A 20386-nucleotide genomic window follows, 5' to 3' on the forward strand; every position below is an offset into this window, starting at 1 on the left:
TGCAGCTTAATAGTGTCCTTCCGTTCTGATCGTGTCTGGTGGCGACGACTTACATGTTTTGCCAGCCACCTGCGGTTCACGACTCAGGCAAGTACGCCAAGACAGGTCACAAGCGAGGGTTTCCTTGCAGCCATTTGGAACCCAGAGCCAGGCGCAGTAGTCACCACCCACAGGGCACCGGGCAAGAAGGGAACGTGGTATGAAGTCACGCGTTTCCACGGAGTACTGCGTTCGCTGATTGTCAGTTGCTGAGGTTTGGCATCAGAAAGGTCGATGTACTGCTCGACAACCGAAAAGACGACGAGGTTCTCCATCGTCACCTTCTTGATATCCGATTGGTAGCTGACGGCGGATGCCATCCCGGCCGCAGTGGTGTAGTTCTGCAAATGCATCGCACCGCCTTTCCCATCGGGGTTATCGACGAGACCCTTGCCCGGACCAGGCGTGTGCCAGTCTTCCGGATGTTGGATGCGGATGCAGCCCGGTCACTGAGTCGCAGTCTTGCCGCCATACGAAAGGCTCGTGCGGCCGCGGCTGCCTCCCGGATCGACGGTGGACTTGCCCCAGGCGGGTAAGTTGAGGAACTGGCCCGCTGGAAAGGGAGACCTTATCACAGGCGTGGTCAGCTTGCATCCACCAACCGGCTTTTGGAATTGGTAGAGCGGGTTGACAACCAGGTTGGTGTTGGCATCGTCTACCGCGTTGTTGGTTCCACCCTGCCGTGGCTAAGGTAGCTTGAGCGCCCTGCTCGCCACGATAGGGGATCTATGGCTTACAGCTCTCGACAACATTCCCGACGGTACATGCCATCCGCCCAAGCGGCGATATGCCCCTTAACGGTGGCTGCGGCGGCGGCGGCCAGCGTCAAAGCAAGGCTGACTGAGGGTTTCATTGTTTCTAATCAAGGACAACTAGTGAGCGATTTGGTCAAAGGGCACCAGAGGAAGGCATCAATAGGGCAATTTGGGCAAGAAAATGACAGGCTCTCATGAACATCGCACGTAAGGAACATCTAGATGTTGTCGGGATTAAGGAAGTTGTGCCGTTGACGCCGTCCGTACCGATTAATAAGCTACCCCGTATCGTTGGTCTGGGCACTTGACATATTCTCCCCTCGTTCTCCCGCCGCGATGTAACACGTTAGGCAGTACCAGAATCTTGAAATGGGGTTTCTGGTCGTTTGACATTGACATGGCTGGAATTCTGTTGTTGGGAGCCCAAGGGAAGCGGACGTCGAGACAAGATTGACGTCGTTTCAAGGCCCTCGCTTGTGGCGCTCTAGCCTCCTCCAACAACCAACGGGTTTGAAGCTACCAAGTGTCTTCCGATTAGAACCACGCTAATCCACAGAACAAAGGCCTAAGACTACTTCCCGAAGAAACAGGACCGGACGACGGCTGTGGCTGTTTCCCCCAGCCCCGTCCGTGCGGTCCCACAGACGGGGTAACGGGGCCGGTATCCACATGTCGACGGTCCGTTCCCGACGAACGGGCTGACTATCCACGAGCCGAGTCCCCGGTTGGCTCTTCCGAGTGAGCCTCCTACAGCGCCAGGCGTTTCAAGGTTTCCTGTCGCATCCCGACCTTTGCATTCAGCCAGACATGGATCTTGCTGCTTTTTTCTTTACCCAAGCCGGCGGCTCTGCTTTGTCAGACTCTCACTCGAGCGAATCATTGTCGTGCGGTCGGTCATTGTTCCGACTCTAATTGTGCCGAGGCACCGAGGGTATCTAGATAGATCTACGGGGGCCCGAAATCAGATCTGTCAAATCAAAAGAGACAATTAAAAGTGCCGGGATTTTTCGCCTGACAAAGTGCCGGTTTGCTTTGGGGGCGGGGGGGCCGACCGTGAAAGCGCATTGGCTGGCGAAATTCCAAACGGCTGCGTCTCGGACATAATTTTCAGCTGACAAGAACAAGCTCGAAGCCTTAACTGCTTGTTGAAACTGAACAAAATTCCTGCGAGTTTGAGAGGCCAGCGAGGTAGGCAGGTTATCGGCCCTTGTTCGGTCGAGTTCTCGTCGCCCTACAAGGCGTGCAGGGATAGCGCCAGCCAGGTATGCAGCGTGGCGGCCCACTAGTATCCTCAAGGGGTTCAGTGGATTTTGAAGTAAGGTCCGGGTGCCTTGCCAACGCTAATGCCATTCCCAATTCCCTGGCGCCCATTCTTCGTGATGGGGGTGGGGGGAAAAGTCGTGGGGAGCGAGGAAGCATAGGCTAGAGTAGAGCAAGGTCTTGGCCCGATAGTTGTTCAACATGATACGCAGGTGGGCAGGTGAGCACTAGTGAAGCGTGCGACACCTTTTGCCCAGCAGAAGCAAAATGTGGTTGGGATCCAGGATTGGGATGTCGAACTTGGGCCGCGCGTGCCCTCCCGTTCGACTTCGCGGATAGCTGACCAATGACCCACGGTTTGCCTTGGCGAAAGCCTTTTTCTTTGAAATCAATAGTCGAGACGCGCGTGTCTTTCGTGGACATTCGCGCGCTATGCGTCACCTATGTCTTCGCAACTCGGTGTCGGGCGTTTTATCCCAGCAGGCTGGCGAGTTGTTGCTGGCGAGGCGGACTGGGCCAGCAAAATACTGCAGGCAAAGCAGTTCCAAGCATCATCAATCTGTATGGCACCGCCCTTGATCTCAAGGAAGGCTCCGAGATTGTTCATAGGCGTCGGCGGGTGCTGACGTGTTGATTGACATTCGACGGTGCTGTTCAGAAAACGAGGGACGGGACGTTGTGTCTATACGAAGAAAAAAATCATTGACGGGAAATCTTTTGATACATGATGTGCGGCCAAGGCATTTGCGTGTCTTTGGTAAAGGAAACATCCTTTCCTAGGTACATAGTAACTCCGGGGTTGGTTTTGTTTAATCTCGATAAATAATGAATGAAACAGTGAAAAACAACATTATTGCGAAGGACATTCGGCATCCAAAGGTAATGGGACTATACCAGCCAGAACGGAACATGGTGACGAGTTGTAGAGTACACAGGATTGGTTGCTGACGGTGAGGTATGCTCGAGTGCACTAGTGCTTCGTTGTAGTCGGTCCCGGGACCTTCGAGAGGTGTTGACCGAGCTTGTCCTCGAGAGTCTGAGATTTGGATTCACCATCGCGGAGGCGAGAATACAGATTATCTTGGTCGTCTTTCTCGAACATTTCAAGACGGGTATCTCGCGAGGGCTTTTCGTTTGAGGGGGACTTCTCAGCAGACCCGCTACTTCTATTCGGTGTTAGCCAAAGTCTGAAGCGGTATCCCTACGGGACGGTTGGATTGAGGAGTGGAAGTGTCTTACAGACTTCCAGCATGGTTGTGCTGCGAAGATGTGTGGCTGGCGGTCATAGTGGCCGAGCTGCAGATTTTGGATGGAGAGCCGAAGTACGAAGTGGAATATAGAGAAGCTGGTGGCCAAGATGGTGGAGGTGAAGCTGAGAGATCGTCGAAAAAGAAGGCGTCGAGCACCCTTCCGATACAAATCATATGGAGGTGTCAGTCTTCTTGGAGAGAATGAATGGTAGCAAAGTCATTCTTGGAAGTTGGTTAAGATGGTGAAAGATGGAGTTTAAGTAAACTGAGGTGAGAATGAGAGTTGTTGGCGGCCCAGATCTGGTCGCCTTTCAGAAGCGGTCAAAAGGGCGTCATGTACGCGAGGAGAGTAAGTGAGAGATTGGCGAAGGACGGCAACGGCCAAGGCATGGAACACGGCGCAGAATACCGACAAAAGATGGGGTGCGGCTGCTCGAAAGCACCGTACCAACCTACCTAGGTGAGGCAGGGGATGTTAAATGACTGGCAACCACCAGGTCAAGGTACCTCGCAACTTCCCCGATGGTCAGGGATTCGTTTGATAAAAGTGTAGTTATTCCGAGTACTTGCGTCTGACATTGACCTCGTGCCTGACTCCCAAGTCATCATGCCTGTTGGGATTACACAATTTCCCTTGCCTGCAGGATCAGCCGTGCGGACAGATCCAGGAACGGGGTCATCTACACCATGAAAGAGGTCGTAAAGTGGCGAATTTGATAGTAGCAATTCCGTAGGATGCATCAGACTGAGACGCGGGCCTCATTGACCCAACGGCATTGGGGGAGAAGGAAAGGTACAGTGGAGACCATGAGGAAAAGGGTGGTGGGAGAGAAGGAAAGGTGGAAGAGGCAATGGTCGGCCAAGAGAGTACGACAGTACTTGACAACCTGGAGCTCAGACGACAGGATATGAATAGCTAAGGTAAGGTACCTAATGCAACAACATGGCCCTGGAAAAAAGCCCCCAAATTGGACGGGAATGACCATGAGAACACTTTTTCTTCCATAGTGGCAATCGCGACCCAGGGGCGTGCAGGCAGGCTAATGCAAGGAGCTAGGTAGGTCGTGTCTTTCAGTTGGAGAAAGGTTGCCCTCATGAGCCGAATCGTAAGAGTTCACGCCCAGTACATCGTTCATGTAGAAGGGAACAGGGCATGCGGGGGGATGGCGGCGTTTTTTTTGGTTGTTTTACCAGGATGCGTTTCGCTACGTACCCGATGCGCAGAGTTGATGAAGAAGTCCTTCAGTGCGAGAGGCGTGGTGCTGAATACGGTCAAGGTTGAAAAGCGGTGAGGTCTAAAGAGACTTATCGTCTGACTTGGGCGCCTCCCTGGGCAGTCGAGTTTACCGACGTCTGGGACGATGGAGGAGGCTGTGAAATGCTTCTAGAAGGACCGGGGGCGTCTCGTTCAATCAAGGATACCATCGTGTCTTGATGAGCCCATCTTGGATGCCGTCGTCCATACGCCAGTGGAACGAACCCCCGTCCCTGGATTATTTTGCGGGGGGCCTTACCGATCAGCCCGCAGTTTTGGCTACGGGCGTAGTTCTGGAGGCACCGTCGGGAGGCAAAAGCCGCGTTCGAGATGTACGGGCGCTGGGGGATTGCGCATGGGACTCGGACATTGTAATTGCCCTCGCGACTTAGCAGACAGGGGCAGTCGTTAGCAAAGAAATACAAGGGGGTGAACAACTCATGATTATCAGGTAGGATTCGAAACAAGCCTATCCGTACCTTAGCTAGTAAGCTGTCGTAGGTGGTTGGGAGCTGCCCCAGTGTTGTCGGTAGGCGGGGCAGAGGCGAGTGACTGACCTGCAGAAAGAGAGCACGCTAAATCGACCGATACAAGGCAACTTTATTGAGATAAGGTCATGGGTATGGAAGAAGAATGAACCACGACGGGCTGGAGGCTGGTCCTCGTAAAGTCGTGATGATGAGCGGCCCGGAACGACGGCGAGAAAGACGGGAGGCGGTGAGGGGTGACCTTGAACGCCCGGCCCTGCGTGTCTAAGGTACTTGAGGTAGGTACTTCAGGTAGAACTTCTTGGCGTAAGGTAGGCTTTTTCGTTTTCTCTTTTCCAAACCTATCCTTACACTACATGGGGTAACTTCTGGAATTCTGCGCGTGAGAGGAACAGCCTGAGGCTCCGTGAGAAGAGGAGGGTGGCTTTTTGGAGGGGGATCCTTGCCTGTCTGTGACTTTGGTGGCTTTGGTGACTTTGGTGACTTTGGTGACTTTGGTGACTTTGTGATGTGTTCCTTGAGCACCCACGCCCCCTGTGCCTCTTCCCCTCCCCTCCTTTCCACTTTTCCCTCTTCTTGAAGGTGCCCTTCCCTTTCCTCCCCGTAAAGTAGTGGATCTACCCTTGTACGGTTTTACAAGGTAGTCAGACCCCTGGACGTACCCTTTTTTGCCCAGATTGATTCATAACCATGCCCCCTGCCAGCCCATCTCTGGACCACCTTTCCTTATTTGGAAATTCGGCCTACCATTGTACTCTCCAAGGCACGTACCGCGGCGGGTGCGCTACTATAGTACTTGACCATTGAGAGGACCTCAAGCCCAAGGCTGCAATCAGATGTCGTAATCCCATCTTGCAGAATACTTCGCCCATGCCAACGCCCATGTCGCCGCCAGCAACACTACCTACATACATAGTAGTAAGCTTCGCTTCATTTCGCTTCTTTCACCAACCGCCCCGTCACTCACGTATCGACGTATCCGCACTTGAGAATTGAGACAAGTACCGACAGGGGCAAGGGGCCAGGAAACTTCCGAGAGCTGTGCGCAATCGCTCGCGCCATTCTCATTGCTGCGACGACGCCCTAACCAGGGATCCCATGGCGCCACGTGGCTCCCAATTTCACCGAGTCCTTACTATGTACTCCGTAGTCCCCGTGTCATCCATCGCCCCTACTAAGAGGGAAGTCCTGCCGCAACCGTCTTCTAGACAGTGGCAGCAAACATGAGGAACTTCGATAATGGTACGTACTAGCGCATGACATATGGCCTACATCGAGCCCCGGCGCTAGGCCTAGCGTCGCCAATCTCACTTCGCTGTCCTAGAGTGGTGCGGTTCCCTGTCGGAATATGCGATGAACCGGTCTACCTTAGCGACCCAGGCCTGGGCAGCCGTCAGAACCTGAGAGTTGAACCGAAGTGTATCTTTTGAGGTATGCACCGCTAGCAATCCAAGCGACCTGATGCTCGAGATACACCTAGGTACACGACGTAGTAGGCTGATCTCTGGATACCACGGGCAGATTCCCCCACCTTATTCAACCTCAACCATTGCAATTACCACTTCGTGTCACCGCCTTGGATACCTGGCACATTGCATCACCACATTTTCAGTCAGCTGTCACATTATTCTCTCATCTCAAGTGAGCTTTAGCAGAACCACGCGGCTTTTGATGCCAAGCCAAGCTCGGAACGGCAGTGGACATACCAGACTCGATGTTAATACGATGAGCAAGGTCTTCGAATCCCAGGCCTCGAGATGAAACTTGCCATCTCGCGGCATCGTCATCATCAATGTTCTTGCAGATGGGTTGAATGACACCTTTGAACTACCCTTTGAGCCCGAGCCACTGGATCGGCGGATTGCCGCATCCCGCCATAATGCAAGTACGTAGCCCCAGAATATATCCAGCGAACGATTCACGAAATGCGAGCGAAACTCGTCCGAGGACAAAGTTACGGCTCACTGGCACGGTGTTTGGGTCCACAAACAAACTGATAACGGAGTTGAACCACTTCCCGAGAGACTCCTGCAGCGGACCTGTCAGCCAGACTGCCACGGAATGGTGGTCTATTTCTCACCATCCCACGTCTCCCCTCAACTGCCAGGGTTATCGGATGGCGGCCATGCATTATGCGGCCGCACCAACGCGACTAATTTTTCTCAGCGGTCCTGACTACCGCCGGCTACAACACCATCCCTGACCGGTTCAGGACTCACCAATCCATCAATAAAGTGCCCTCCCCGTCACTTCTCAGCTCTCAGCCAATGTCGAGCTGGATACAAAGCTTTTACCAATCAAAAAAAGACTCCATCGCTGCGCAACTTGAAACACGCCACATCCATCAAGCATGTCCGAAGGCCTCCATGAACCGTCTGGAACCTGAAAACCAAGTCAGTTTCGTATCCTCCACGCTACATGGCGGTGAGTGAGGAAGAGAAAACTGCCACTCCCACCGAGCATCGTTCGCGCAGATCAACGCCTGCAGTCGACCGTTTCCGTCCATGTCACTTGCTCTTCATGGATCGACAGCGGGCCTCATTTTACTTTTTCCAATTCTGCACTTTTCATAGTTGCTTTTTCTTGACGGCCGAGGGACAGCTAGGTGTTTGACCGCTGCGTTCCTAACCCCGGGCAGCCAGGCTATGTACGTGCAGGCATGTTGATCTTGTTGCGGCATTCTTGACAGCAAAATAGCCTGCTTTTTTGATGAGTTTTCTGTGCCCAAGCCAGGGCGAGGTCGCTCACGACCGATACGCATGCGGTTCCTCATCTTCTTGAGCCTCAGAAGCCAACCCTTCACCAGCTGGTGACCTGCAGTTTCTCGTGTTACAGTTCGGCAGAAGAGCAATTGCCGGATCGATCAAGCAAACTTTTCGGCACAACGACGCGGCCCCTGGAGAAAACACTCAACAAGGCGGCCATGGCAGCGGCGAGTATTGGGGGTGCCCTGTCTGGGTCCCCTGTCTGTGCCGCAATCTGCCGACCCTCGTAGATGTGCACTCTTGAATCCTGGCTTCTCAGTTGCCCTCACTTGCCGGCTCACTGGCCATGGTTGAGGGTGTGTGAGTGATCCCGCATGTGCCACACCATTTCCGGAACGAGTGAGGTGCATTCTGCGCCTTGCTTTTATCGTCCTGCGGTAAGTGCATATTTTGCAGCAATTCTTCAGACCGCTGTTCTGGATATTGCTTCAACTCAGAATGCAAGATGCTGTTGACAAGACGCCCCGCTTCGCACCACTGTTCATGCACTTCTGCCTACCTGGTGACTACGTGTTTGGATACTAGGTCGGGGAGCATGTCCGAACAGCTTCCTCGGAGCCTTCCGAGGGTACCATTGTCGGCCTCGGCGGATCCTTGGCATTTCATTGCTCCACCTGATCTTGCTTCCAGCCTAAAGCACTCTGTGACTGTTTAGTGTTCGCATCCACTGTTGCGGTCACTCGTTCTATGACCTCTTTCATTGTGACGATTCGCCTGTGTCCTGACGAGCAGTCCACACATCGGCCAGATTCCCAAGACCAATCAAAAGTTCAAAACTGATCGAGGTCTGTATCGGTTTTCTTTGTTAAGCATCATATCTGAAATCGAACAAAGACTGCCAGAAGGACACGTTGAGACTCAAAGCCACTGTATCTGGTGTCTGGTGAACAATACTTTGTGACTACGATGCTTAGAGCCATCAAGATTCTCGTGATATAATCTTTATAAGCCCAGAATCTCGCCGGTTGACAGTTTGTCTTCTCGTTCTGAAGCAAGACAGACACCGGAGGCGTGTTATCCAGATATATTTACACAGACATTACTAGGTACAGCTACCATCCTCTTCCTTTCGCTAACATAGTCTACAGCAACATCCCAAACATGCCTCCTCACGAACTCTTGCTGAGACACTTGCTCGTTTCTCGCGAAGAGTACGGCGACTTTGGCGGCGTCAACTGCGTAGGCGTCAAGCGCATCCTGGTAGGCCTCGTTGCCGTCTCAGCTCTCTCCATCATTGCGATTCTCTTCGCAGTGATCTTCCGCATCCGCCTCAGTCGCGACCGCGCAAGCTTCCGTGCCCTCGCCACCGAGCAAGACAAACTCGAACAAGTCCACAAGACCCTGAAGAACCAGCACGAATTCATCCGCCAGGACTGTCGCAACTTGCAGGTGACGCTGGATTTTTACATCAAGGAGTACGGCAGGCACCCTCTCCACAACCGGTATAGGTTCGAGCCGTCCAATGTGCAGGGTTCGGATGCACCGGCGGTCGCAGCGCCTTCGCGGGACTGGCAGTCGCTGGAGGATGACGATGTCTTTGTGGTTGTAAGCCCTTCTGAGGAGAGCCTGAGAGACGTGGAGGAATTTAGAGGTGAGGAGAGAGATATAGCTGAGGGCGGCCGTGGTGAACGGTTTAGCGAGATCCAGAAGAAGACAAAGACGCCGAGATTCGCATCTATTGTAGCAGGCCTGCAAGATGTCCCGCTGACGCCTCCTATAGAGGAAAAGAGATCCTAAGTAGCTTAGTTTCGGCTGGCATGCATAAGCCATATCTGTATACACTTACGCTAGATTCTTCCAATCTCATCACTCCTATAGGAAGAAGATTACAAAAAATTAGATGTCTTTGCCTCTACTTGTGACTTTGTGTGTCACCTTATCCATCACAGAGTCAGCAAGGTGAATGTCTAGGTTTTTGATAGCGTCTTGCAGGTTCTGGAGAATTATGTTACTGCAAACAGTAATTCATTCAACAAGGCTATGCTCCTGTAGCTAATATACTACGCAGATCTTTCGACAGAAGACTAAGAGAAGCCTCTAAATGTCAGGCACATGTGTCTCCGTTGTTTGTGGAATCGAGTTCCCAACTTGAATCAATCGTGATCTCCCTAGGAATTATAGACAACAGTCTGTATGAACCCAGCTTTTACATAGCAAATATCGGGTCTGGGTATGATATTAAATCTGCATTTGGGATCTGGTCCTTGCCTTCTTGTTTCTCGGTTGCAATTATCTCGATGCCGTTGGTGCCGTCGACTGTGATGCCTCTGTTGGGGTTGGCTGCTCTGGAGCCATCTGGCTCAGCTCGATTTTCCTTTTCCTTTTCCCCTTTGCAAAGAGATTTTTACTAAAGGTTACTTACACCTCGGGCTGTGCTCGACACGCCTGCCTGACAACGTGTTTTGTCACGAATATGCTGGGGAGGTAATCAGGAACAAAGAACGGTGGCTTTGCGGGCTTTCACCTTTGCAACCTGAAGCATTGACACACTCCGGCTGGAACCTTGATGAAACTGCTTGCCCCAGCGATGGATACTCTTATAAGGGGGCAGAGGAAATTCTTGTTCTTGTGCCTAATCTATTATTTCTGACTCTGATTGAGTCGGTTTATATGATGTAGGAACTACGTGAGCCAAGATGCTTTGAGAAACGAGAGAGATGGAGAGGAGCAAGGGAACATGAAAGCGGGCCTCACGGTCTAATTCTGCGTTTCTATGAGAGCTTTTGCGACTGCCGGTTGCTGCTTGCACTTAATGGCATCAGCAGCAACAACGTCATCCTAAACCACTGTGTATGTCAGCTAGGAGCAGCTGAAGCCCTCAATCGTAAAATGCCGGGGGGAGAGTGAATCTTACAACAGCTGTGATACAGAGTCTCTACTCTTCACTGAAAGATCATTAGCAAGCGAACAAAACGGTAGGCGTGACGGAAATGGCACTATGGCTAATGATACCTTGCGACATTTGCTCACGACTAGGGATGAGTTACGGATCCAAAACCAATTTCATAGTATATTGCTGCTGTGTTCAACAAGGTGAGGAGAATAATTTATTCTTAAACGTTTTCTTTCTTGTATAAGCCTTGGTCGGCGAATCAAGAGACACATCCAAGGAGATGTTGAGAGCTTTAAAATAGATTAAGTATAGCTCCATTTGAGCCGCCCTTTATCTGCAGAATGCACGCTCAGGCTAATCACTTGATTACTCGCAACTTGATGCCATCTTGGTATTGTGGCTGTTAATGTAGCATATTTAAGAACGTTCGTTATCTTAAACAGAAATTCGCTCGGACGCAATTAAAAACTTAAAAATCAAAGCAGATGCAAATTATTTATTCCGTTGCTCGATGCTTGTTTAACTCATTCGGAGGCGCTGAGCGATCTATGCTCTATGTCTGTCTAATGTTTGTCTCCTAGATTTCATCTGCTACTTGCTCTGGGCCGGATCCCTGGTACAAACAACGAGAGAACAACGCTTGTCATCAGTACATCATGTTTCTACTCCTTCACGGCATACGTCCTCCGATACGCCTCATCGATTCCCTTCAGATAGTGTGTGCCCGGAGCCATGTCCTCGATGCTTCCAGTAGGCTCAAAGTTCCTGGCGCCATAAGCCTTCAATCTGAGGGCGCAAGCCTGGTTGTGTGCGATCAGCAACGGCTTAAAATCAGAACATTTTTACATGGTTGATTACCTCTTCATATTCTTTAGGAGTTGCGATCTTGCGCTGATTCAATCGGTTCATGAGATCAATCTTTTGGACCAGTTCGGTAAGATCACCTGTGACCTTGAGCGCAAATAGAGTACTGGCGATTCCGCTGCCGTACTAGTAGGGATAAGGATAATTAGCACGAATAGAGCGTCTGAGAATACAAAAACCCAACGACGACTTACGCTGAACATGCCAATTGTCTTTCCCACTGAATCCTTCAGGTCGATATTGCTGATCAAACTGATGAGGGAGCAGTACAGACTAGCCGTATACATGTTGCCGCATTGCGAAGGGGCGGCAATACACGGCTCAACTCGCAACTTGAAACGATCCTTGGACAGGGTCACAAAAAGTTTCTCCAGCTCTTTACTTTTCAAGGACTCCTCGTAGCTCAGCTCGCGTAGCTCAGTGGGGACCTTACCCCACGTGTCCAGGTCACCACCCAGCTTGTAGTCGTTGTACAGTAAACGTCCATAAGACTTACTGACAAGCTTGCAGTTAGGGGTGTGGAAGGCCATATAGTCGAAGATGTCCAGTAGGTTGCGTGTATCAGTCTTGGGGCCGTGGCCGTGGCCGTTCGCCTTCACGTTGGCCTCCTCGATTCTTTCCCGGAGACGGTTATAGCAGCCATCCAGCGCCGAGGTGTAACATTGGAGAGACTCGTGCCCGTTGACTATGGGGAACTCTGCCTTGAGGTCGGGCTTATAGAAGTCGTAGGCGTGGGTCATGAAGGTGCCCTTGAGCGCTGGATCCAGAGAGAGCACCGCGTCAGGGCCCACGAGCATGGCGACACAGCCGGCGCCGCCGGTCGGCCGGGACGAGGCCTCCTTATAGAGCGCAATGTCCGAGGCCACCACGATTGCGTCGCGGCCATCCCATGAGCGAGACTCGACCCAGTTGACGGCATTGAAAAGAGCACTCGTGCCCCCGTAGCACGCGTTGATGGTGTCGACACCCTCTAGGCTCGTATTGCCGGCAGGCTCGAAGAGCTGGGTCAGCACAGTCTTGATGGACTTTGCCTTATCGATCAGGGACTCCGTGCCGACCTCTAGGCGGCCGATGGTCTTGGGGTCGATGTTGTACTTCTTCAGGAGAGAGGACACTGCCGTGAGAGCAAGGGAAGACGCATCTTAGGTCGTCACGTCAGTAGGTGATAGGCATACGGAGCGCCACTCCGGAATGGCGCTTTCACTAAAAGTAGCGGGGCTGTCGCATCATATGTACTTACCTTCACGGTCATTGCAGAAGTTCATGTACTTAAGACCCAAGCCGATAGTGTATTTTCCAGCCGAAACGCCCTGATATTGTTCAAAAAGCGACTGGTCCAAAGCCTGGGGATCTAGATTAATTGCTGAGCCAGACCGAGGATGAAGCTGCGGAACGCCTCTAACAACTCACGAACCTGTCCGGGGACGTAGATCTCCATGGCCTTGATGCCAACATTGTTAGGGTACGCCATCATGGATACCGGAATCGAAGGATAAACTGAGTGACGGCGCAGGTGTCTCGTAGCCAGCAATGAGCAGGCAAAGGGGGAGGACCGAATAAAAGGTATCGCTTTATGGTCATGGCTATGGATGTGGTCGAGACTGTAATCAGCCAGAAAGAAGAGAAACCTGAAAAACAACCGGTGCGAGAACGTCAGTATCGTGCGTAATCACTGTCAATGCCGCCCGACCCTGACAAGCTGAGGACCAGCCCAAGCACCAGGGCTCCCCTGCTTACAGTCCCTGTCAAATGAGGCTCAGACAGGAGCTTGCGCCAGGGGTGGAGATCAGGATCACGAGTGGGGTTGTTGCCTACCGAAGGAAAAGGAAACGGCACAGCCAATCTCGGATCTAGTGACCGACGGGTCAGCCGGCCTGCCGTGCCGAGTAGGCCCTGCTAGTCCACTACATCCGTAAGGTGGGATCTGTGATTCGCTTCCACCTGGGGGGCTACGCAGACTTGGAAGTCATTCACCGATGCAGGCTTACGGCGTAGGAGCAGGACCTACGCTGTAGCAAAGACCATCTTCGCCGACGTCCGGGCTCGACACGCCCACTTACGGAAATAAACATTCTGGTGTTTGCCCGAGAGGCATCGTTAACGCTGCCAACCTCGAATGGATACCCAGTATTTCGGATTGTCAAAGGAGCTTCAGAGTAGTGAGACGACGACTATCAAACTGCTCTGCACCCAGAAATTAACGCTTCACTTACAAGGCACAATTCCCGCAGATGTCGTGTCTTACGATCTGTGGGCAAGCATGCTCAAGAAGGACGAGCATCTCGCGGTTCGGGTTTTGAAGCCCATCTTTGTTCTTATGCGGGCACAGACGGAGAAGATCCGCACAGAGATCACAGAGCTTGTTCAATACCTGCAGTAAAGAGAGCGGGACGTGGGCAAGGCTTGAGTGATATTCCACTAGCGGTTTTACATGCGTGTTAGTTGATATTGACGTCTGCCTGCTCGATGGAGCAGTTTGCTCTCGGCACTGATGTGCTTTGCCATGGGCCTGCACCTGACCGACGAGGAGGTCGCTGACATGAAGGAGGTGGAAATGAACTATGCTAAGCACGTCTCCATCATCAACGAAATCTACATTTGGGAAAAGGGGTTGAAGCAATCACAGGTTTCATTGGAGGAGGGGTCCACCTCTGTCGGGGAGTCAAGGTGCTCGCGGACAGCACGGGACTTGACATCGAGGCGGCTAAAATATGCCTCTGAGTTCTTGCCTGGGAGTGGGAACTGAAGCATGAGTAAATTTCCTTGAGACTGTATGTCTCACCACTGTTCTCGGAAGCTCACAAACTCTACCTTCAAGTTTTGGAGTCCTAGATGAGCGACAACGAAATCTGGAGCCGTATGACGGATTCGCGTCGCTACACGCGTACTATCCAGATGGTCCTTCTTTCCCGCTCTGAAGTTCTACCAGGATTTAGTAGCAAAATCTCATTATACGTCTGCCAGATGTAGATATAGGTCCTGTTATTAAGAGTTCTGTGCATAGATTACATCAGTCGTGCAGTTGTATCGAAGACAACATGCCGTGCAAGTTTAGACAGGCTCTTCATGAGGTAGAATAGCGCATCGATGGCTCGCATTTGTCATCCGTACTCTTGCAGAATAAGACCTTTCGCTGCAGATTCACAATGAGAACAATCAAGCCATTTTTCTGTGTGACAACAAAGTTCATGCCCGCTAGCAACTTCCCACTGTAGAAGAATGAATGGACTGAGCCAGATCTTTTGAGAACCAAGGCCTCAAGAAATTAAAAAGCTTGAAAGACCATTGGATGGTTTGACTCCATGGAAGAAACTAAAGTACAAAGAATTCGACTCGACGATTTCTGATAAAATGTTGTCTTTCACTCGTTGCCTATCATTCCCTTCACAAGTTCAGTTTCGCTTTTCTCTTGGTCCTCGAAACAAGGTAATTGGGAACTCTGCCCTCTTGTTCAGCCACACCGACAATGAAAGGAGAACAAAGCATACAGGGCCGAAACGTGCTCGAAGACTCGACGTCGATTGAAGGCCAGGCTTCGAAGTATGGTTCTATATAGCTTCTGGTCCTTAGCCAACCAACAATTCAATTTCCCTCGTCCTCATCACACGCTTCAACACCAACCAGCTTTCCCCGTCCAGGTGAGCGCTCTCTGTCTTCCGTCTTTGCTAACGCAGAAAGTGCCCGCAGACTTCTCTTTTCGCCTTCACCTCTGAAAAGAACCGTCATATCAAGCATTCTGAGCCGGTCAATGTTGCCCGTACGACTCTCCGGCCAGATGTCTTATGTATTGCTTCTAAACTGCATTTTCGCGCAAGCTCACTGACGGATTGCAGGCCCTCGAACTTTATGATTCTCTCGTGTTCACAGCATGTAAGTGTTCCGCTCCCTTCAGTCTCCGCTGATCATTCATAAGGCGTCACTGATTCTCAGCCCGTACTGGCTCCATGATCCATCACACTTGAGGTATGTTCTTCCCTCACTCTACACTAACTTGCATAGCCAGTTATACTTTGACTTCTGTGGCTGAATGACTACCTTTAATCATCGATAGTAGGTGCGTTCTCTCTCTCTCTCTCTCTCTCTCTCTCTCTCTCTCTCTCTTACTGAATTGCCAATTATACAGGCTCTCAAGGAAAGACGAGCGTTAAAGATCTATCTCACAGTGAGTTTCTCTTCCTCCTCTACTAACGTGTCTAGAACTTTGTGTTCCCAAGCTTTCCGGTCAAAACCTTGAATCAGAATATTCTGTAAGTCCTTTCTCCCCTGTCACGCTGACATCTCTAGAAAGAGCGCGAGGGTGGCCACGTATGATCTTGTCATCTGTAAGTCTACCCTTCTCCTTAATCTGAGAGCTCACTGCAGGGCCTCTTGACAGACAGGCATTTCATATTGTACAACAAGTGTCACCAGGAAAACTGTAAGTTCACCCCAAAGCCCTCTCTCACGCTAAATGAAATCTTCTCCAGATCTCCCAGAGCTCGCCTCTGATACCCAGACTATTTCAAGGTAAGCAACCCAACCCTCTCGTACCTAACACGCAAGCCTAGGAACACATCCATCACACAGAATATTCGTCTATCGACGCTAGAGACACCATAAGATTCGCTGGTGACGTACAAGCGAGGGGGATTTGGATGGCAGGCAAGTATCCCCATTTCTGTATGTTGTTGGCTAACGCGATAGCCCACATCCCTTCATACTTGGAATCGAAAAACGCGATAGTAGAATCTTTAGAAGCCGCTAACCTAGTGACCCTGCGACTCCTCTGCGGTCGATACGATGCGGGCCGCGTCCAGCGACCGATTTCATATGATACTGGCAAATCATTTGTAAGATTCGGGGTCTTCTGTTTCTGTTGGCTGCTACGAGGAGGCTTGGTGAGACGGGAGAGGGATGTTTGGTTGTTTGGGAGGACTTGGCCAGGCTCAAAGTCGTCAATAAATGTCTCCAAACAATGAGCAAAGGGGGAAAGTTGGAAAAGGCAGGGCAATCAATATCAAGCCCCTTACAGTAAACTACTCATCACCAATGCAGCACAGATTCTGCGATGCAAACATTCATTGATCAAAGAATGGGAGGATCAATCTTATTGATGAAGTTGACAAATGAAGAGTGAGCATATTTGAATACTTAACGCCCTAATTTACACAAAGCTCTAGAAAAATATCCCCTCGAGGCCGTAGCAGCCATTAATCATTTCGTCGTAGTCACCTAAAAGAACTTGCCCTTGATGCCTCCAAGCACGATGTTCCTCTTCTGCTTATTCATGTACTTGCCCACGTCGTCTGCCCAACCCTGGCTCTGATTCTGCAGGTTATCCATACTATCGCTCATGATGTTCAGCTTCTCGGTGCGCTCGTTAAGTTGTCTCGTCAGATAATCGCCCCAACCTTCGTTGGCTCTTCCCGCATTACTCGGGCCGGGTTGACCTGCAGAGCGGGCTGCTCTCGCTTCAGCCGCCGCCGCGGCCATCATACGACGGCTTGGTGGGCGGTTAGGGTCGATCAGAAGGTCGAGGTCAGTCGGAGAAACATGCTGCGTGCCGGAAAGCCACTGCATATTCGAGATGGTGGGGCGGGGAGGCGTGACAAGTTCGGGGTTGATGAGAATGTCATCGCTGACTTGAAGATCTTTGGCAGTGCCCCAAACGGACAGGACGGCAATCTCACTGGGGCCGGTCCAGCCAAAGATGTCGCCAGTCTGCGTTACTACAGACGAGAGAGTGCGACTGCCGTCGAGCATGGGAAGCGGCGCATTGCCGATTTCCTTGAGGCCAGGGATGGAGTATGCACGAGTCGTTCGATCACCAAATACACCGACGATGGCGAAGCCATGAAGCTCGAATTCGGTGACGTTTGCAGCGTCACAAAGAATGTCATCAAAAGTTTTGGATGCGCCCTTCCCACCGGCAGGCTTGAAGATTCGAATTTCAGTTTGTGTCACTAGTCGTTTGTCAGTTGCTAACAGCACAGGAAATGTCACATCAAGGGGGCTTACCGGCAATGAGAACGCCATTGACCTGCTGCCCATTTCTGAGTCCCGCAACAATCGGGCCTGTCGCGAAAGCAGGTCTTCCGGTGTCTGCTTGGATGGGGCAAAGTGCCACGATCTTGCCGTCAAATTGCTGGACGCCGGCCAGATTGACGGAATAGCTGTTGCCAGACGGCAGCACCTTGAAAGTGGCCACTCTGCCAAGATTGGTTCCCACGAAACAGCAGATGCTAGAGTAGTTGTCGCCTTCCAGCGTCATGACGCTGAACTCAATGGCTACCGCCCACTCTTTTCCATGGGCATTGCCATGAGACCCCTTCAAGAAAGACGACCTCTTTTCGTGCTTGGCAAACTCTGTCATGGAGATTTGGAAGATGACAGAGGGACCGCGCAAGTCGATGACGCTAAAGAAGCCACCCTCTGAGCCGACGCCCACGAATCCCACGTCCGAGACGCAGACGGCCGTGATAGGACCCTGCATCATTTCGTACAATTGCCACGGCTGCAGGCCCTCTTTCAGGCCACGTTCTGCTCTTGAACTGATGTCCGTCAGCGAGCCCGGATTGGATGGCAGATCTTCGTGATGGTCTTTTCCAAAGAATCGGTTGCCAGCCCATCTGTAAAGAACCAGTTCACCCGTACGAGTTCCCACCGCGAATTCGCCAGTGTTGGGGGCCAAGTTCATCGCCGTTATTTCGATGTCCTCGTAGCGGTCCAGTGCCCGTGCTACATCGACCTGTAGCATAGTCGGGTTCTCCATCTCATCCGCATGACCAGCGTCCCAAAGCCGCACGGTACTGTCCCCGTGTGCTATCTGGAAGATGGTGCGGCCTTCGTACCTACGCTTCGGCTTTGCAGATTCGGCACCACCCTTCAAGAGGGGTTCGCCTTGGTTCCTGTTCTCGACCATGCCCAACCAGCGACCTCTATCCAGTGTCTGTACAGCGAATTTGTTGACATATGGGTGGACAAAGGAGATGGACGGATGCAGCTGATTCGTAGGGCTGATAGGGTACCCCGATGGGAAGCTCATCGTCAGCAGCTCGCCCGAAGTCAGAAGAGTCATGACCGCGATTGGGTCCTGTGCGCCAGCAAAATAGGGCGAAGAACGAGGGATGAGGAGGAAGTCTGCAACTTGAGCGCCCGGCGGAGTCGGCAAGGTGATTTGGCGTTTGCCATGGAAATGGTCATGGAGAACTTGCCAAGACGACGTCGCATATATCGGTGTCTGACCTAACTCAATGAAGGTCAACCCTTGCTGAGGGACATCCGGACTTAAGCCACCAGAAATCAAGAGCCCAGTATCATCCGGGTTCTCTTTGCAGCACCAGGCGATCCGTCCATATGGCTCTGTGAAGCCGATGTGACCAGCTTTCGGTGTCGGCTGATCGATATTCATCTCGGTAATGGTCCTGGCCATAACGATGCGGCCATCCTTGGGATCCCAGAATACCAAACTACCATCGTCGTGCGCCGTCATGATGAAGGTTCCTGTGGGATGCCACAGGGCATGCGAGACTCTCGGCCTGCGAACCGTGTCTGGCGACTCGCCCCCACCGCCAGGTGCGCCTGGTTGCAGTACGTATTCGAAGAACTTGATAGCTTTGTTTTGCTTAAACGAATAGAGAACAACGCCCGTGGTGTACGCGATGAGCATCTGCCCAATGTCTCTCGGGTGCAGCGAAATGCTCACCAGGCCAACGATGCGGGCGTTGGGATCTCTCTCTTTCCAGAAGTTCGGTAGTCGGAATGACCTCGTAATGTTCTCCCTGTCCAAATCGTAGGCCAAGACTTCTCCGGTGGCCAAGCCAAGGAATGCCCAATCAAGCATTGGGTCTGTGATGATGGAGCTGACCGGACCAGGACAAACGAGAGCAGCTGTGCGCTTCGCAGTATCAAGGTCCCATATTCCCAGCTCGTTCCTGGCATCGAGGGAGACAAGCTTATTGGCGGTGAAGTGGAGTGAGCGGAAGGATGTGCGCCTTGGCGGGTCGATGACCTTGGAGACTCTGTTTTGGCCAAAGACGAAGATCTTGCCGGGGCCGAACTTGGACTCGTTGGTGGCGATTGCGAGAAGGGACTGGATCGGGTCGTAGGCTAGGCAGCTGCATCTCTTACAATCAGCCTCGGTCTTCACATCGCAATCTGGGGTTCGAGATGCCATAGCGTTGACGCGCGTCAACGTGGGGTAGCTGGGCTACTGACCTAACCTGAGAGTTAATTCCATATGCAGACTGGTAGTCGGGAGCGAAGAGGTCGGGAATGATTGACGCAGACAGGTCATTCTGCATGCCTGTCTGCTTTTGTCGAAGAAAGGCGGCCATGGTCAGAGAGTGGTGCAAGTTGGATCTGGAGATGTTGGAGGGAGGTCCGGCGAGCTTCGGGTGGGGGAATGCCCCGAACTTTCAATACTTTTGGGCGGCCGAAGATCCACTTGGCGGGCTCGGCGGGGTGCCCGGTGGGCAGTGGTCAAAGTCCCTGCAGCAAACGAGACGGACGTCATGTGGTTGCGATTGGTCTGTGCGCCACCCAAGCGAGTCCAAGCCCAAGCTCCCGTCAACACTCCGCTGCTTACGTACCTAGTATCCGTAGGTAAGGTAGGCAAAGTGTCAACGGCGTCGAGGCTTGGCCAACGCCACTGCCGTCTCAACAATTATTTGCAAGTTGACGTATCAGACAAGATTCATCAGATGGTTCGCAAAGTCTCGGATATTCAATGAGAACCACCATATATGCACGACACAGGCGTCGCGCACACCAATATCAACCGTCGGCAGAATTCAAAGTCATTCATACCCCCACAGTATCGTCATAACAAGCAGCACAACTGGCTGACACAATATGCAATAAGTGCTCTCTATTATGTCTACAATATGCTACATATGA

General features: G+C 51.9%; 6 protein-coding genes across 6 annotated transcripts; 2 read left to right on the forward strand and 4 right to left on the reverse strand.

Moving 5' to 3' along the window:
- Window positions 1-83: 83 nt before the first annotated feature.
- On the reverse strand, window positions 84-892 carry CORC01_00332 (uncharacterized protein; the record flags this gene model as incomplete). Its single annotated transcript, XM_022611990.1, has 3 exons — window positions 84-380; window positions 552-606; window positions 777-892. 3 exons carry the CDS (start codon window positions 890-892, stop codon window positions 84-86), a joined length of 468 nt encoding a protein of 155 aa, XP_022481615.1.
- Window positions 893-3024: 2132 nt separating this feature from the next.
- Window positions 3025-3340, reverse strand: CORC01_00333 (uncharacterized protein; the record flags this gene model as incomplete). Its single annotated transcript, XM_022611991.1, has 2 exons — window positions 3025-3220; window positions 3294-3340. The coding sequence occupies 2 exons, from the start codon at window positions 3338-3340 to the stop codon at window positions 3025-3027; spliced, it is 243 nt and encodes an 80-aa protein (XP_022481616.1).
- Window positions 3341-8913: 5573 nt separating this feature from the next.
- On the forward strand, window positions 8914-9549 carry CORC01_00334 (uncharacterized protein; the record flags this gene model as incomplete). Its single annotated transcript, XM_022611992.1, has 1 exon — window positions 8914-9549. One exon carries the CDS (start codon window positions 8914-8916, stop codon window positions 9547-9549), a length of 636 nt encoding a protein of 211 aa, XP_022481617.1.
- Window positions 9550-11307: 1758 nt separating this feature from the next.
- On the reverse strand, window positions 11308-12980 carry CORC01_00335 (hydroxymethylglutaryl-CoA synthase; the record flags this gene model as incomplete). Its single annotated transcript, XM_022611993.1, has 5 exons — window positions 11308-11445; window positions 11504-11635; window positions 11704-12650; window positions 12750-12852; window positions 12924-12980. 5 exons carry the CDS (start codon window positions 12978-12980, stop codon window positions 11308-11310), a joined length of 1377 nt encoding a protein of 458 aa, XP_022481618.1.
- A 789-nt stretch (window positions 12981-13769) lies between these two features.
- CORC01_00336 (aristolochene synthase) lies at window positions 13770-14255 on the forward strand (the record flags this gene model as incomplete). The annotated part of the gene is made up of 2 exons (XM_022611994.1): window positions 13770-13885; window positions 13985-14255. The coding sequence occupies 2 exons, from the start codon at window positions 13770-13772 to the stop codon at window positions 14253-14255; spliced, it is 387 nt and encodes a 128-aa protein (XP_022481619.1).
- Window positions 14256-16720: 2465 nt separating this feature from the next.
- CORC01_00337 (uncharacterized protein) lies at window positions 16721-19824 on the reverse strand (the record flags this gene model as incomplete). Its single annotated transcript, XM_022611995.1, has 3 exons — window positions 16721-17451; window positions 17507-19605; window positions 19706-19824. The coding sequence occupies 3 exons, from the start codon at window positions 19822-19824 to the stop codon at window positions 16721-16723; spliced, it is 2949 nt and encodes a 982-aa protein (XP_022481620.1).
- Window positions 19825-20386: the final 562 nt, after the last annotated feature.

The sequence above is a fragment of the Colletotrichum orchidophilum genome (assembly GCF_001831195.1).
Source record: "Colletotrichum orchidophilum strain IMI 309357 chromosome Unknown Scaffold_2.1, whole genome shotgun sequence".
NCBI lineage: Eukaryota > Fungi > Ascomycota > Sordariomycetes > Glomerellales > Glomerellaceae > Colletotrichum > Colletotrichum orchidophilum.